Source organism: Tachypleus tridentatus, chromosome 10 (genome assembly GCF_004210375.1).
Source record: "Tachypleus tridentatus isolate NWPU-2018 chromosome 10, ASM421037v1, whole genome shotgun sequence".
NCBI lineage: Eukaryota > Metazoa > Arthropoda > Merostomata > Xiphosura > Limulidae > Tachypleus > Tachypleus tridentatus.
Genome location: NC_134834.1, coordinates 11,514,782 through 11,535,059, shown reverse-complemented (window position 1 = coordinate 11,535,059; position 20,278 = coordinate 11,514,782). Strand labels below are relative to the sequence as shown.

General features: G+C 29.0%; 1 protein-coding gene across 1 annotated transcript in view; it reads left to right on the top strand.

Annotated features, from left to right (window-relative positions):
* Window positions 1–17,864: 17,864 nt before the first annotated feature.
* The window catches only part of LOC143228746 (pre-B-cell leukemia transcription factor 1-like), a 272,600-nt gene continuing 270,186 nt past the window's right edge, over window positions 17,865–20,278 (top strand). The window contains exons 1-2 of the mRNA XM_076460047.1: window positions 17,865–18,318; window positions 18,479–18,552. Coding sequence (XP_076316162.1) covers window positions 18,110–18,318; window positions 18,479–18,552 — 283 coding nt within the window. The 5' untranslated portion in view covers window positions 17,865–18,109. The remainder of the gene's footprint in view (window positions 18,319–18,478; window positions 18,553–20,278) is intronic.

The window sequence follows — 20,278 nt, the reverse complement described above, 5'->3', positions numbered from 1 at the left end:
TATAGTCATTATCAGGGTATACCCTACTTTTTTATATCGTCATTATCAGGGTATACCCTACTTTTTTATATCGTCATTATCAGGGTATACCCTACTTTTTATATAGTCATTATCAGGGTATACCCTACTTTTTATATCGTCATTATCAGGGTATACCCTACTTTTTATATAGTCATTATCAGGTATACCCTACTTTTTATATAGTCATTATCAGGGTATACCCTACTTTTATATAGTCATTATCAGGGTATACCCTACTTTTATATAGTCATTATCAGGGTATACCCTACTTTTTTATATAGTCATTATCAGGGTATACCCTACTTTTTATATCGTCATTATCAGGGTATACCCTACTTTTATATAGTCATTATCAGGGTATACCCTACTTTTTTATATAGTCATTATCAGGGTATATCCTACTTTTTATATAGTCATTATCAGGGTATACCCTACTTTTTATATCGTCATTATCAGGGTATACCCTACTTTTTATATCGTCATTATCAGGGTATACCCTACTTTTTATATAGTCATTATCAGGGTATACCCTACTTTTTATATAGTCATTATCAGGGTATACCCTACTTTTTATATCGTCATTATCAGGGTATACCCTACTTTTATATAGTCATTATCAGGGTATACCCTACTTTTATATAGTCATTATCAGGGTATACCCTACTTTTTTATATCATCATTATCAGGGTATACCCTACTTTTATATATAGTCATTATCAGGGTATACCCTACTTTTATATAGTCATTATCAGGGTATACCCTACTTTTATATCGTCATTATCAGGGTATACCCTACTTTTTTATATCGTCATTATCAGGGTATACCCTACTTTTATATAGTCATTATCAGGGTATACCCTACTTTTATATAGTCATTATCAGGGTATACCCTACTTTTATATCATCATTATCAGGGTATACCCTACTTTTTTATATAGTCATTATCAGGGTATACCCTACTTTTTTATATAGTCATTATCAGGGTATACCCTACTTTTTTATATCGTCATTATCAGGGTATACCCTACTTTTTATAATCGTCATTATCAGGGTATACCCTACTTTTTATATAGTCATTATCAGGGTATACCCTACTTTTTATATCGTCATTATCAGGGTATACCCTACTTTTTATATCGTCATTATCAGGGTATACCCTACTTTTTATATAGTCATTATCAGGGTATACCCTACTTTTTATATAGTCATTATCAGGGTATACCCTACTTTTTATATCATCATTATCAGGGTATACCCTACTTTTTATATAGTCATTATCAGGGTATACCCTACTTTTTATATCATCATTATCAGGGTATACCCTACTTTTTATATAGTCATTACAATGCAACCATATCTATTTAACATAATTCTTCCAGTGCTTCAGTATTGCTAGCAAATACAAAGAATAGAAAATGTATCCATTGAAAGAGATTCTCATCCTTTATATATATATGTGGTTCTAGTTTTCAATATAGAAAATGTATCCATTGAAAGAGATTCTCATCCTTTATATATATATGTGGTTCTAGTTTTCAATATAGAAAATGTATCCATTGAAAGAGATTCTCATCCTTTATATATATATGTGGTACTAGTTTTCAATATAGGAAATGTATCCATTGAAAGAGATTCTCATCCTTTATATATATATGTGGTTCTAGTTTTCAATATAGAAAATGTATCCAGTGAAAGAGATTCTCATCCTTTATATATATATGTGGTACTAGTTTTATATATAGAAAATGTATCCATTGAAAGAGATTCTCATCCTTTATATATATATGTGGTTCTAGTTTTCAATATAGAAAATGTATCCATTGAAAGAGATTCTCATCCTTTATATATATATGTGGTACTAGTTTTCAATATAGAAAATGTATCCATTGAAAGAGATTCTCATCCTTTATATATATATGTGGTTCTAGTTTTCAATATAGAAAATGTATCCATTGAAAGAGATTCTCATCCTTTATATATATATGTGGTTCTAGTTTTCAATATAGAAAATGTATCCATTGAAAGAGATTCTCCTCCTTTATATATATGTGGTTCTAGTTTTCAATATAGAAAATGTATCCATTGAAAGAGATTCTCATCCTTTATATATATATGTGGTTCTAGTTTTCAATATAGAAAATGTATCCATTGAAAGAGATTCTCCTCCTTTATATATATATGTGGTTCTAGTTTTCAATATAGAAAGTGTATCCATTGAAAGAGATTCTCATCCTTTATATATATATGTGGTACTAGTTTTCAATATAGAAAATGTATCCATTGAAAGAGATTCTCATCCTTTATATATATATGTGGTTCTAGTTTTCAATATAGAAAATGTATCCATTGAAAGAGATTCTCATCCTTTATATATATATGTGGTACTAGATTTATATATAGAAAATGTATCCATTGAAAGAGATTCTCATCCTTTATATATATATGTGGTACTAGTTTTCAATATAGAAAATGTATCCATTGAAAGAGATTCTCATCCTTTATATATATATGTGGTTCTAGTTTTCAATATAGAAAATGTATCCATTGAAAGAGATTCTCATCCTTTATATATATATGTGGTACTAGTTTTATATGTATATGTGGTACTAGTTTTCAATATAGAAAATGTATCCATTGAAAGAGATTCTCCTCCTTTATATATATATGTGGTACTAGTTTTATATATAGAAAATGTATCCATTGAAAGAGATTCTCATCCTATATATATATATGTGGTACTAGTTTTATATATAGAAAATGTATCCATTGAAAGAGATTCTCCTCCTTTATATATATATGTGGTACTAGTTTTCAATATAGAAAATGTATCCATTGAAAGAGATTCTCATCCTTTATATATATATGTGGTACTAGTTTTCAATATAGAAAATGTATCCATTGAAAGAGATTCTCCTCCTTTATATATATATGTGGTTCTAGTTTTCAATATAGAAAATGTATCCATTGAAAGAGATTCTCATCCTTTATATATATATGTGGTACTAGTTTTCAATATAGAAAATGTATCCATTGAAAGAGATTCTCCTCCTTTATATATATATGTGGTTCTAGTTTTCAATATAGAAAATGTATCCATTGAAAGAGATTCTCATCCTTTATATATATATGTGGTACTAGTTTTCAATATAGAAAATGTATCCATTGAAAGAGATTCTCCTCCTTTATATGTATATGTGGTTCTAGTTTTCAATATAGAAAATGTATCCATTGAAAGAGATTCTCCTCCTTTATATATATATGTGGTTCTAGTTTTCAATATAGAAAATGTATCCATTGAAAGAGATTCTCATCCTTTATATATATATGTGGTTCTAGTTTTCAATATAGAAAATGTATCCATTGAAAGAGATTCTCATCCTTTATATATATATGTGGTACTAGTTTTCAATATAGAAAATGTATCCATTGAAAGAGATTCTCCTCCTTTATATATATATGTGGTTCTAGTTTTCAATATAGAAAATGTATCCATTGAAAGAGATTCTCATCCTTTATATATATATGTGGTTCTAGTTTTCAATATAGAAAATGTATCCATTGAAAGAGATTCTCATCCTTTATATATATATGTGGTTCTAGTTTTCAATATAGAAAATGTATCCATTGAAAGAGATTCTCATCCTTTATATATATATGTGGTTCTAGTTTTCAATATAGAAAATGTATCCATTGAAAGAGATTCTCATCCTTTATATATATATGTGGTTCTAGTTTTCAATATAGAAAATGTATCCATTGAAAGAGATTCTCATCCTTTATATATATATGTGGTTCTAGTTTTCAATATAGAAAATGTATCCATTGAAAGAGATTCTCATCCTTTATATATATATGTGGTACTAGTTTTCAATATAGAAAATGTATCCATTGAAAGAGATTCTCATCCTTTATATATATATGTGGTACTAGTTTTCAATATAGAAAATGTATCCATTGAAAGAGATTCTCCTCCTTTATATATATATGTGGTTCTAGTTTTCAATATAGAAAATGTATCCATTGAAAGAGATTCTCATCCTTTATATATATATATGTGGTTCTAGTTTTCAATATAGAAAATGTATCCATTGAAAGAGATTCTCCTCCTTTATATATATATGTGGTTCTAGTTTTCAATATAGAAAATGTATCCATTGAAAGAGATTCTCATCCTTTATATATATATATATATGTGGTACTAGTTTTCAATATAGAAAGTGTATCCATTGAAAGAGATTCTCCTCCTTTATATATATATGTGGTTCTAGTTTTCAATATAGAAAGTGTATCCATTGAAAGAGATTCTCCTCCTTTATATATATATGTGGTACTAGTTTTCAATATAGAAAATGTATCCATTGAAAGAGATTCTCATCCTTTATATATATATATGTGGTTCTAGTTTTCAATATAGAAAATGTATCCATTGAAAGAGATTCTCATCCTTTATATATATATGTGGTACTAGTTTTCAATATAGAAAATGTATCCATTGAAAGAGATTCTCATCCTTTATATATATATGTGGTACTAGTTTTCAATATAGAAAATGTATCTATTGAAAGAGATTCTCCTCCTTTATATATATATGTGGTTCTAGTTTTCAATATAGAAAGTGTATCCATTGGAAGAGATTCTCATCCTTTATATATATATGTGGTACTAGTTTTCAATATAGAAAATGTATCCATTGAAAGAGATTCTCATCCTTTATATATATATGTGGTACTAGTTTTCAATATAGAAAATGTATCCATTGAAAGAGATTCTCATCCTTTATATATATATGTGGTTCTAGTTTTCAATATAGAAAATGTATCCATTGAAAGAGATTCTCATCCTTTATATATATATGTGGTTCTAGTTTTCAATATAGAAAATGTATCCATTGAAAGAGATTCTCATCCTTTATATATATATGTGGTACTAGTTTTCAATATAGAAAATGTATCCATTGAAAGAGATTCTCATCCTTTATATATATATGTGGTTCTAGTTTTCAATATAGAAAATGTATCCATTGAAAGAGATTCTCATCCTTTATATATATATGTGGTACTAGTTTTATATGTATATGTGGTACTAGTTTTCAATATAGAAAATGTATCCATTGAAAGAGATTCTCCTCCTTTATATATATATGTGGTACTAGTTTTATATATAGAAAATGTATCCATTGAAAGAGATTCTCATCCTTTATATATATATGTGGTACTAGTTTTATATATAGAAAATGTATCCATTGAAAGAGATTCTCCTCCTTTATATATATATGTGGTACTAGTTTTCAATATAGAAAATGTATCCATTGAAAGAGATTCTCATCCTTTATATATATATGTGGTACTAGTTTTCAATATAGAAAATGTATCCATTGAAAGAGATTCTCCTCCTTTATATATATATGTGGTTCTAGTTTTCAATATAGAAAATGTATCCATTGAAAGAGATTCTCATCCTTTATATATATATGTGGTACTAGTTTTCAATATAGAAAATGTATCCATTGAAAGAGATTCTCCTCCTTTATATATATATGTGGTTCTAGTTTTCAATATAGAAAATGTATCCATTGAAAGAGATTCTCATCCTTTATATATATATGTGGTACTAGTTTTCAATATAGAAAATGTATCCATTGAAAGAGATTCTCCTCCTTTATATGTCTTTGTGGTTCTAGTTTTCAATATAGAAAATGTATCCATTAAAAGAGATTCTCCTCCTTTATATATATATGTGGTTCTAGTTTTCAATATAGAAAATGTATCCATTGAAAGAGATTCTCATCCTTTATGTATATATGTGGTTCTAGTTTTCAATATAGAAAATGTATCCATTGAAAGAGATTCTCATCCTTTATATATATATGTGGTACTAGTTTTCAATATAGAAAATGTATCCATTGAAAGAGATTCTCCTCCTTTATATATATATGTGGTTCTAGTTTTCAATATAGAAAATGTATCCATTGAAAGAGATTCTCATCCTTTATATATATATGTGGTTCTAGTTTTCAATATAGAAAATGTATCCATTGAAAGAGATTCTCCTCCTTTATATATATATGTGGTTCTAGTTTTCAATATAGAAAATGTATCCATTGAAAGAGATTCTCATCCTTTATATATATATGTGGTTCTAGTTTTCAATATAGAAAATGTATCCATTGAAAGAGATTCTCATCCTTTATATATATATGTGGTTCTAGTTTTCAATATAGAAAATGTATCCATTGAAAGAGATTCTCATCCTTTATATATATATGTGGTACTAGTTTTCAATATAGAAAATGTATCCATTGAAAGAGATTCTCATCCTTTATATATATATATGTGGTACTAGTTTTCAATATAGAAAATGTATCCATTGAAAGAGATTCTCCTCCTTTATATATATATGTGGTTCTAGTTTTCAATATAGAAAATGTATCCATTGAAAGAGATTCTCATCCTTTATATATATATGTGGTTCTAGTTTTCAATATAGAAAATGTATCCATTGAAAGAGATTCTCATCCTTTATATATATATATGTGGTACTAATTTTCAATATAAAAAGTGTATCCATTGAAAGAGATTCTCCTCCTTTATATATATATGTGGTTCTAGTTTTCAATATAGAAAGTGTATCCATTGAAAGAGATTCTCCTCCTTTATATATATATGTGGTACTAGTTTTCAATATAGAAAATGTATCCATTGAAAGAGATTCTCATCCTTTATATATATATATGTGGTTCTAGTTTTCAATATAGAAAATGTATCCATTGAAAGAGATTCTCATCCTTTATATATATATGTGGTACTAGTTTTCAATATAGAAAATGTATCCATTGAAAGAGATTCTCATCCTTTATATATATATGTGGTTCTAGTTTTCAATATAGAAAGTGTATCCATTGAAAGAGATTCTCATCCTTTATATATATATGTGGTTCTAGTTTTCAATATAGAAAATGTATCCATTGAAAGAGATTCTCATCCTTTATATATATATGTGGTTCTAGTTTTCAATATAGAAAATGTATCCATTGAAAGAGATTCTCATCCTTTATATATATATGTGGTTCTAGTTTTCAATATAGAAAATGTATCCATTGAAAGAGATTCTCCTCCTTTATATATATATATGTGGTTCTAGTTTTCAATATAGAAAATGTATCCATTGAAAGAGATTCTCATCCTTTATATATATATGTGGTACTAGTTTTATATATAGAAAATGTATCCATTGAAAGAGATTCTCATCCTTTATATATATATGTGGTACTAGTTTTCAATATAGAAAATGTATCCATTGAAAGAGATTCTCCTCCTTTATATATATATGTGGTTCTAGTTTTCAATATAGAAAATGTATCCATTGAAAGAGGTTCTCATCCTTTATATATATATATGTGGTTCTAGTTTTCAATATAGAAAATGTATCCATTGAAAGAGATTCTCCTCCTTTATATATATATGTGGTTCTAGTTTTCAATATAGAAAATGTATCCATTGAAAGAGATTCTCATCCTTTATATATATATGTGGTTCTAGTTTTCAATATAGAAAATGTATCCATTGAAAGAGATTCTCATCCTTTATATATATATATGTGGTACTAGTTTTCAATATAGAAAGTGTATCCATTGAAAGAGATTCTCCTCCTTTATATATATATGTGGTTCTAGTTTTCAATATAGAAAGTGTATCCATTGAAAGAGATTCTCCTCCTTTATATATATATGTGGTACTAGTTTTCAATATAGAAAATGTATCCATTGAAAGAGATTCTCATCCTTTATATATATATGTGGTTCTAGTTTTCAATATAGAAAATGTATCCATTGAAAGAGATTCTCATCCTTTATATATATATGTGGTACTAGTTTTCAATATAGAAAATGTATCCATTGAAAGAGATTCTCATCCTTTATATATATATGTGGTACTAGTTTTCAATATAGAAAATGTATCCATTGAAAGAGATTCTCCTCCTTTATATAAATATGTGGTTCTAGTTTTCAATATAGAAAGTGTATGCATTGAAAGAGATTCTCATCCTTTATATATATATGTGGTACTAGTTTTCAATATAGAAAATGTATCCATTGAAAGAGATTCTCATCCTTTATATATATATGTGGTTCTAGTTTTCAATATAGAAAATGTATCCATTGAAAGAGATTCTCCTCCTTTATATATATATGTGGTTCTAGTTTTCAATATAGAAAATGTATCCATTGAAAGAGATTCTCCTCCTTTATATATATATGTGGTTCTAGTTTTCAATATAGAAAATGTATCCATTGAAAGAGATTCTCCTCCTTTATATATATATGTGGTTCTAGTTTTCAATATAGAAAATGTATCCATTGAAAGAGATTCTCCTCCTTTATATATATATGTGGTTCTAGTTTTCAATATAGAAAATGTATCCATTGAAAGAGATTCTCATCCTTTATATATATATGTGGTTCTAGTTTTCAATATAGAAAATGTATCCATTGAAAGAGATTCTCCTCCTTTATATATATATGTGGTTCTAGTTTTCAATATAGAAAATGTATCCATTGAAAGAGATTCTCATCCTTTATATATATATGTGGTTCTAGTTTTCAATATAGAAAATGTATCCATTGAAAGAGATTCTCATCCTTTATATATATATGTGGTTCTAGTTTTCAATATAGAAAATGTATCCATTGAAAGAGATTCTCATCCTTTATATATATATATGTGGTACTAGTTTTCAATATAGAAAATGTATCCATTGAAAGAGATTCTCATCCTTTATATATATATGTGGTTCTAGTTTTCAATATAGAAAATGTATCCATTGAAAGAGATTCTCATCCTTTAAACTCACTACGACTTTTACAAAATATTACAAAACATCATAGTAGAAGTCACATCAAAAATAAATAAATCAGAGTTAAATATTAAAAATAAATAATACTCAATAGAAAACTACTTGGAACACAAAACCTTATCCCACTTCTGAGTTCTGGCCATCTCTACCAAATGACTGTACATTACTAAAGATTTATCTAAACCTCAAATAACCCTTCAAGATAAGTTACTTCAACCAAGATATATGGCAAGGCTTTCTGAAGTTTATATTTCTTTAAATCTGTACCTGAAATGTATAAATATTTGTCAACATTGCACACGTGTAAATATAACAAAACAAAACTTACAATATTAATTTCAATGTTTAACTAATTCTGTTATAACCTGATGTGTAGATTATTTAAAATTCACACTCATTCATTAACAAGTGTGTGTTTTTAAAGAGTCTTAACATAAAACTTACAACATATGGGTAAAAAAACAAGTGTTTCAAAAGGTAGCCCTCTACTGAAGTTAATAGTGATAAAAGAATGTCCGAAGAAACTTTCCCAGCTTAAAACAGTTCCCGAACTCTTCTAGATTAAAGAGAAAGACAGCTACAAATAAATTCCGTTCTTTATACATTTCTGTAATTTAATGATGTATGAAAGGATAAATGGTTATAAAACACACATCTCACAATAATTACTTTAAAACTCAGTCTAAAATGTCTAGCATGCTACAAAAATTAATTTACAAAGCCACAAGTGTTGTATATTGTAATTTGTAAACCTTAAATGATGCAAGAAAATAGACGAATTTTGTTTTTCCCTCCAAAACATCTTTAGACTTATTTTTGACTTTAGTGTAGCTTTTTAAGTTACTTGATCAAGGAACAAAATGCCATGGTAAATGGAACACAGTTTATGTTGTTTGAATCTATTAAAGTTCCTTCACAAAAAGTATAAAAATCAAGTTAAGTGTAGGTAGCTCAGAAGTCGGTAAACACCTGGTTTTCAACATAACAGAGTGGGTGGTTCTGTGAGCCACCAAAAAGTATAAAAATCAAGTTAAGTGTAGGTAGCTCAGAAGTCGGTAAACAACTGGTTTTCAACATAACAGAGTGGGTGGTTCTGTGAGCCACCAAAAAGTATAAAAATCAAGTTAAGTGTAGGTAGCTCAGAAGTTGGTAAACACCTGGTTTTCGACATAACAGAGTGGGTGGTTCTGTGAGCCACCAAAAAGTATAAAAATCAAGTTAAGTGTAGGTAGCTCAGAAGTCGGTAAACACCTGGTTTTAAACATAACAGAGTGGGTGGTTCTGTGAGCCACCAAAAAGTATAAAAATCATGTTAAGTGTAGGTAGCTCAGAAGTCGGTAAACACCTGGTTTTAAACATAACAGAGTGGGTGGTTCTGTGAGCCACCAAAACCACTTAGTTCACATCCCACAAGAACTACAGAAGTTTCTGTCTGAAACCTAATTTAAAAGCTCCTTTGAATAATAAAGTTAAGCAAAATAGATAGGGTGTTAAAAATCTGATTAAGTTACACTTTGCTAACCATTAATTATTATAAACTACATTAAGTTGTTTGTTCTAATATTTAAATATAGTGTTTTTTTATATATGTATATGACTTACAAATACAATATGAATTATTACTTGTACAACATTCATTGTTGGTGAATAGCAAAAAAGATGAAGGATACACTGAAAACAATAATAATAAACTGGATGAAGGGTACACTGAAAACAATAATAATAAACTTGATGAAGGGTACACTGAAAACAATAATAATAAACTGGATGAAGGGTACACTGAAAACAATAATAATAAACTTGATGAAGGGTACACTGAAAACAATAATAATAAACTTGATGAAGGGTACACTGAAAACAATAATAATAAACTTGATGAAGGGTACACTGAAAACAATAATAATAAACTTGATGAAGGGTACACTGAAAACAATAATAATAAACTCGATGAAGGGTACACTGAAAACAATAATAATAAACTCGATGAAGGATACACTGAAAACAATAATAATAAACTTGATGAAGGGTACACTGAAAACAATAATAATAAACTTGATGAAGGATACACTGAAAACAATAATAATAAACTGGATGAAGGGTACACTGAAAACAATAATAATAAACTTGATGAAGGGTACATTGAAAACAATAATAATAAACTTGATGAAGGGTACACTGAAAACAATAATAATAAACTCGATGAAGGGTACACTGAAAACAATAATAATAAACTCGATGAAGGGTACACTGAAAACAATAATAATAAACTTGATGAAGGATACACTGAAAACAATAATAATAAACTCGATGAAGGGTACACTGAAAACAATAATAATAAACTCGATGAAGGGTACACTGAAAACAATAATAATAAACTTGATGAAGGGTACATTGAAAACAATAATAATAAACTTGATGAAGGGTACACTGAAAACAATAATAATAAACTCAATGAAGGGTACACTGAAAACAATAATAATAAACTTGATGAAGGGTACACTGAAAACAATAATAATAAACTCGATGAAGGGTACACTGAAAACAATAATAATAAACTTGATGAAGGATACACTGAAAACAATAATAATAAACTTGATGAAGGATACACTGAAAACAATAATAATAAACTGGATGAAGGGTACACTGAAAACAATAATAATAAACTTGATGAAGGGTACATTGAAAACAATAATAATAAACTTGATGAAGGGTACACTGAAAACAATAATAATAAACTCGATGAAGGGTACACTGAAAACAATAATAATAAACTTGATGAAGGGTACACTGAAAACAATAATAATAAACTTGATGAAGGATACACTGAAAACAATAATAATAAACTCGATGAAGGGTACACTGAAAACAATAATAATAAACTCGATGAAGGGTACACTGAAAACAATAATAATAAACTTGATGAAGGGTACACTGAAAACAATAATAATAAACTTGATGAAGGGTACATTGAAAACAATAATAATAAACTTGATGAAGGGTACACTGAAAACAATAATAATAAACTCAGAAAAATTCTGTGACAGGCAAAAACAAGTGATGATGGTTATACATATATATTTTAGTCATATTCATATAGAATACTTGAAATTAAAGTATATTAATACAGTTTTACATATATATTGTGTCCACTCACAGATATGTATGTTTTAAAAGATTCTTTAAATTTTAGTTTAAGATATCTGGCTCTGAAAGTGTTTTTAAACACCAGTTTTTGGGTACTAGATAGACATCAACAACATATGTAACATTTGACAACAACGAAGGGCCTATTGAGGCTGTTTTGTCTATATACTCATCTGTAAAAATAACAACTAATAATAAACAAACCTATAACTTAAGTCCTTACCATGTCTTACACTAAACTCTATTTAAATTAAACACATTTACTTCTGAGGATAAATTGGTGTCACTAAACAACTTGTATTGTATTAACTATGATTATCTTATATCTTTAGTAAGTAAAATACAGTCAACATGTATCATTTATTTAAATGATTCTATGTTCAGAAACCACCATATGTGAAGTCTAGATAAATACAGTACCTATAACCACCATATGTGTGAAGTCTATATAGGTACAGCACCTATAACCACCATATGTGAAGTCTAGATAGGTACAGCACCTATAACCACCATATGGGAAGTCTAGATAAGTACAGTATATATCTTTCTATAAAACACGCATGCAATACCCTCACTGAAATTTGTGAGTATCAGAAATAAAAATTTATTTTCTTGTTAGACATGTTTACATGGTACTTACTTGTGAATAATATTGTTAGACATGTTTACATGGTACTTACTTGTGAATAATATTGTTAGACATGTTCACATGGTACTTGTGAATATTGTTAGACATGTTTACATGGTACTTAATTGTGAATAATATTGTTAGACATGTTTACATGGTACTTGTGAATATTGTTAGACATGTTTACATGGTACTTACTTGTGAATAATATTGTTAGACATGTTTACATGTTACTTACTTGTGAATAATATTGTTAGACATGTTTACATGGTACTTACTTGTGAATAATATTGTTAGACATGTTTACATGGTACTTACTTGTGAATAATATTGTTAGACATGTTTACATGGTACTTACTTGTGAATAATATTGTTAGACATGTTCACATGGTACTTACTTGTGAATAATATTGTTAGACATGTTTACATGTTACTTACTTGTGAATAATATTGTTAGACATGTTTACATGGTACTTACTTGTGAATAATATTGTTAGACATGTTCACATGGTACTTACTTGTGAATTATATTGTTAGACATGTTTACATGGTACTTACTTGTGAATAATATTGTTAGATATGTTCACATGGTACTTGTGAATAATATTGTTAGACATGTTCACATGGTACTTACTTGTGAATAATATTGTTAGACATGTTCACATGGTACTTACTTGTGAATAATATTGTTAGACATGTTTACATGGTACTTACTTGTGAATAATATTGTTAGACATGTTCACATGGTACTTACTTGTGAATAATATTGTTAGACATGTTTACATGGTACTTACTTGTGAATAATATTGTTAGACATGTTCACATGGTACTTAATTGTGAATAATATTGTTAGACATGTTTACATGGTACTTACTTGTGAATATTGTTAGACATGTTTACATGGTACTTACTTGTGAATAATATTGTTAGACATGTTTACATGGTACTTACTTGTGAATAATATTGTTAGACATGTTTACATGGTACTTGTGAATAATATTGTTAGACATGTTTACATGGTACTTACTTGTGAATAATATTGTTAGACATGTTTACACGGTACTTACTTGTGAATAATATTGTTAGACATGTTTACGTTACTTACTTGTGAATAATATAGTTAGACATGTTTACGTTACTTACTTGTGAATAATATTGTTAGACATCTTTACATGGTACTTACTTGTGAATAATATTGTTAGACATCTTTACATGGTACTTACTTGTGAATAATATTGTTAGACATGTTTACGTTACTTACTTGTGAATAATAGTTATATTCTTAGACATGTTTACATGGTACTTACTTGCGACTAATAGTTATATTGTTAGACATGTTTACATGGTACTTGTGAATAATATTGTTAGACATGTTTACATGGTACTTACTTGTGAATAATACAGTTAGACATGTTTACATGTTACTTGTGAATAATATAGTTAGACATGTTTACATGATACTTACTTGTGAATATTGTTATATTGTTAGACATGTTTACATGCTACTTATTTTTTAATACTGTGTTATTATCTTGTTAGGTACATAAATTTTACTTATCTATGAATACTGTGTTACCTTATTAGGGGTATGCTTACATTAAACTAATCTATGGATATCATAGATGTTTAAATAGTTGTTGGTTACATTTACATGAACAAGCTCAGTTGCTGACATGTGTTAATATTACATGAACATAGGAAATTTTCTTATGTTTTTCTTTTTTGCACAGACAATCTATACAACACAAAACTGAATAAAGCTGAAAACTAAACTGACTTTAGTAAATAACAGCTATAAAACAGATTTATTAAAAGTATATTTTATTTTACGTTATCTGGACAAGGGAACAAAAGTGGACTTGGTGTACTTAGATTTTAAACCATCAAAAGGTACCTTAAACATGGTAGGTGTTTGTGGATACTATAACTAGTTTGTAGGGGTTTGAAAAATACTATATTTAATGGTTTGTAGGGTGAATTGGAGATAGCAAAAGGTTGTGAATGATGAAGTCCAGTCAAACTGGACTCTTTTTACTTGTGGACTATCTCAGAGTCGGTACTGGATCTTTGCTCTGTCTTGTTTATATTAATGATATTGAAATAAGTTTAATTAGTAGAAAAAATGTTTACTGCTAACAATAAACTCTTGGGTATTTCTAGCTATACTGAGGATGTCACAACATAACAGTCATGAATTACATGGGCTAACCAGTAGGGTGGACAAATGACCTGTAATTTTGGATTACACAATTCAATACACTGACTGAAGAAAACAAACTTGGCTTCAATAGATAAGGCACGTCAGCTAGATAGTGATTACACCCATAGAGGTACTCGTTTCTACAAATTGCTAGTTAGGCCTCACTTGGAATACTATGTACAGTTCTGAGTTTCTTATGAAGAAGACTGACTTATAACCATTCTAAGGAGGACCACTAAGACAATTTGAGGAACAAAAGAGTTATTACGGGAATTAACCTTAGGTGTATTACAACTTCATAATAACTTGACTTTAAAAAATGTTGTAGGTTCTTGGAACCTATTACACTCCAATAAAAAATGTAAACCTTGTAATTTTTACTCACTAGTTACCGACAATCCAACGATGGATATATATTAAAGGGTAAATAAACAACAAAAAAACGACAACTACCAAGTGAAATAAATAACACAATGCTTGAGTCGTTAGTGTTGTTGTTTATTGTATGTTATTAGTGTTGGACTCTTAAGCCTTGAATATTTGTTTGTCAAATTGCTAGTTAACCAGATATTATTCATTTGATGTCAGAACTATCCATTTCACCCTACATTGCTGATTTAGTGAATGTGTAGTAGATGAGAGTAAATACTTGGTACAATATACACAGATACTAAATAAAATCTGTAGACGTGCATTTCATAGGTTCCAGAGATTATGTAAATTGTATGATAACCAACGTCTTTTTATTTTTTACATAAATTTCATCTTCATTCCAACTGGAGAAAGCCCAAGTCACACTGTAACACATCAGATTTGTTGTATACAACACACTTGTTTATTTTTCTACATGGTTACCATGCTTCATATAGATACATCTAATAAATTTATTATTTAGGTAAACATTCTCTCTTCCATGTGGGATTGGTTATAAGATGATCTTATTGTAATTTACATGAATTTCCAGGATATTTACATGAAACATGTTCAATTCATGTTAAAGCTTCATTTCTTTAGTAACCAATGGCAAGCATCATAGTTTTTAATCAACTGTTGAATAAATTTTCATTGCAAAGTCTATAATATATATAATTAATTTGAGTGAGTACAATACACACTTTTACCAATGACTGACATTGAAATATAGTTTATTTTTTGACAAAATGATGAAGTAATATGAAACAACTGGGATTCAGTTGTAGACTGACACCTCAGGTACAGTGCTATCCCAATCTCAAAAACAACTGGACCGAATGTTAAACCTGTGCATTAGGTTTAAATTAACTTTTAGTTTATCAGTGGCACAATACAGTATGTAATCACATTAAAATATTATTAACTATGATGCTAAAACTCAGCTAAGCCTATAGCTAATCATTACAACTTCATAATAACTTGATTTTAAAATAAAAAAATGTTATAGGTTCTTGGGACCTATTACACTCCAATAAAAAATTTAAACCTTGTGATTGTTATTCACTAGTTACTGACAATCCAATGATGGATATATATTAAAGGGTAAATAAACAACAAGAAACCACAACTACCAAGTGAAATAAATAACACGTATAATGCTTGAGCACTTAGTGTTGTTGTTTATTGTATGTTATTAGTGTTGGACTCTTAAACCTCGAATATTTGTTTATTTTTAAACTTGAGAGTCAAACACAAATATGTTGACAGTGAAACAGAATCGAGAGTATAAATAAGTCATATTAATATTACTATTGGAAATAATAAATAGAGTTTGTAGATGCTTATAAAATTAATCAATTACATAACTAAGTTTAGGAAAAAGTAAAGTTTTAATAACACTTTAAAATAATTAACTTTTATTATTTCAAACTTCATTTGAAGTTTTAATTTGAAACATGAAATGCTATATTACGTCTCAAATTTCAAAAGCAATTTCACTGTTTGTAACTATTGTAAACGTACGTAAATATTATATCTAAATACACCACTGATTTAACAAGGCCTGTTGACGAAATGAAGCACCGGTTTCAACACCGCACTCACTATTAATATTATATATTAGGCCTAGCTTACTAACACTAATATGCGGCTATCTATTCACAAGTTCATGTTGGTACTAGTAATACTGGCACTTTAGTACTGTATTACTGCCAATTATTTAAAATAAATATGACAAAAGTCATCTAGCAAAGCCTTTTAAATTTTACTGTCTCTCAGATAATAAAAACATTAGTGAAAGTAATGTACACTTATTTAAGTTTTACTTTACACAAAATTTTTTAAATAGACACAACCTTACTTTCAAACCCCTCACCATACGCACTATCTGATTTATGATAATCAGCTTGTTTAACTTTTCCAACAGATGGCACTGTCATAATATATCATAACTTTTTATATTCTTTTTAATTTTGTGCCGGTTAAAAGTACTTGAAAAAGAGAAATATTACCCTATTACTTTTGAAAATTACGAAGTAAGATAATTACTTTGTCTTTTTTTACTACAATAAAAATAATTAATATTAATTTAATTAATGGGTAAAATTTGAGAACCGTAGACATACGTTTAACGTATCATTGAAGTAACGTAACTTGAACTAGTTTCATTGTTTTCATATTTTGTACCCATCCTAATTTAAAGTAACACGATACACGTGAAATAACACGGAAAAAAACAAATTTTATATTGCAGAGTGAAAAGAACAGTTCTAAAGCTATAATCCTTTTTACTTTAGCCCCTCAACCTTTAGGGTGTATTAGAGAATGAAAACTAGTATACGCAGAGCCAACTTTTAATATGTGTACTACGGTCAATTTTAATTGACCATTATTTCATTTAGAAACAATACCCATGTGAAGAAGAAAACCACAATAAATTTTTTATCATTAATCATTTTTTGGGCGGAGTTATTATCCAGGGTTTCTCACCCTTAGTTAAGTGATTGACAGCCATCTGCGGCTGAAGTGTAACTTTAGAGTTGGACTCTGATTGGTTAGAGTCGAGATGTGACGTTATTTTCGTCATAATAGACGCTCATCTTTTATGGTGAAGAGTCTTGAGTGGCATTATCGTACAGCCCACTCGGAAACCTCTCGCTGGTGGTCAAAAAATATTCCAATCAAAATATTCTGTTGTAGTTGGTTTACCAAAACGCGAGTGAAATTCATTGTTTTAGAGGATATTGTCACGCTCGTTGTCTGGTAAAAGGCTTATGCTGTAGACAGTGTATGACCTTCGCTAGACGGACAGCCAGGCCGTTGTGTCTGTTTGGCGAGGGTGGTGTTGAAGCATGGACGATGAACAAACAATGATGCAACCCGTTTCACAGCATACCCCGGTTTGTATGGAAGGTCACGTAATATCCCAACACACTTACAGCATGGATCCTACAAACCAACCACATGCAGCAGAACTAGAAGTTCGTAAACACGATATATCAGAAATACTTCAACAGATCATGAACATCACAGACCAAAGTCTCGACGAAGCTCAAGCGAGGTATGTTCGCGAAGTTTTCCGCTGCTAGTAACTAAGTCAGCCGATTCTTTGCCTCGCTCTTACCCGCGTGGTGGTTTAAACTTAGGCCTAGCGTGACTACTTTTTTTCGAACACCTGTAAAATTTGAGATCTTAATTTCCCCTTTATGTCTATTTTACAGGAAACATACGTTGAACTGTCATCGAATGAAACCTGCTCTCTTCGGTGTTCTTTGTGAAATCAAAGAAAAAACAGGTTAGTGTACTTAGAATTCTACCGTGCTTCAGGGATGTAACTCAGAAAATATTGCCATTTGCCTATCGCCATCTTGTGGCAATATTTATAAACCGAAAGCTCAGCTGTTGCTTTTTTGTTATTATCTGTTTGCATATTGAAGTTCTAAAAAGTCACGAGTTTATAACAGTCTGTTAGATACAAATATTTTTAACGTTTAAACGACTTTTAAGATAACTTAAATGAAGTTTAACGAGAAGGATTTTGTATAAAAAAATTCGATAGAATAAACTAATTGGAAATTGTCGTCTAAACGTTTCACATTTACTAATTGTATACCATACAGAATCCTTTAATAATATATAACGGTTATGTTTGTGACCTTTGACCTGCCAATTTAATGTTCTTATTTATAGTCACAAATATATATCGAATCTCTCGTACATAAATTTTTATTATGAAATATAATGTTCCGCATGAGATTCAATGTATTTACTAAAACTCACGAAAAATTAGCCAGAAGGAAATAGTTCCAATGAAATTTTTAAACATTCGTGGTCAACAAAGAAATAGATTTGTCCAACGTTAACAAAAAACGATAAAATCCATTATTTCTAATTTAAGGTATGCAATGTTAGTTATGTGTAAACCTGAAACAACTGACTTGTTTATTATAAACGTAAAATATTTATTGATATAAAACACGGTGACATTTGCTAGACCACCCCTGCTTTGTTTCTAGATATTGTTCCAATTTAAATAATATAAAAAAAAAAGAGTAATTGCCATTTTTTTATTTTCGTGAAAGCTGAAATACCTAGAGATATGTATAAGAAAATAAATATATATGTGTATATCTGTATATGTATAGACCTCGTTAAAGGTTAACACAGGCCACAAGTAATCAGTTTGAACATAGTGTTAACCGAAATACTTTATTATTTTTATGAAGAAATGAAATATTAAATATCTATCCTCAACTCTATTGTTCTCTCAGAAAGCGGAAAGCTTACTTATTTTACTTTGGAAATAACACTCTGTTTTTAAATAATATTATTTTGTTTTATTCTATTGAAGCGTATGACTTCATTTTATCCTAATTACTGAAGAAACGTGGAACTGAATATTAGTCGTATTATGTCCTATACTCGTGGTTTCTATTGTTAGACCTAATTTATAACTTATTGTTTTTCGTTTAAACGAGTTTTTTGTTTAACGAAGTTCGATAAATTACAAAAAGTGAAAATAACTATGTAAATATTCTGTGGAACATACGAAGGGCGCGTGGGACTTAGAAGGAGAGAAAGAAAGAATCTCACGGATGATATTGTTGCCGTGAGAGACATATTGCGCGTTTTTCAACGTGTGAACGTACACCAACATGATCATTTCGCAGCAGGCTCGAAGCAAGATTTTAAATCACTGACAGTTACCGCGTGCATGTTCCCGCGTGGGTCGTCCGTCACTCGTAAGTTGAGCAGCGAGTGTTATTTGAAAAACGTCTGAGGACGTCAGGCTATATATTTCTGTGTATTACACTTATAAATACTAAAGACTAATATATATATCTATGTATGAATTTCTGTGTAGATCAGTGAAGAGCTTAGTAGCGAGTGTACTGTTTATAATTAATGTATTTTTTTTTTTACACATAATTAAATTTTAGTCTAGAGGTCGCAAATAGTATCTTCAAACAAAGAGTCTTTTCATCGGCAGATAAACCAGCGGAAGTGTTAAGACTTGTAAA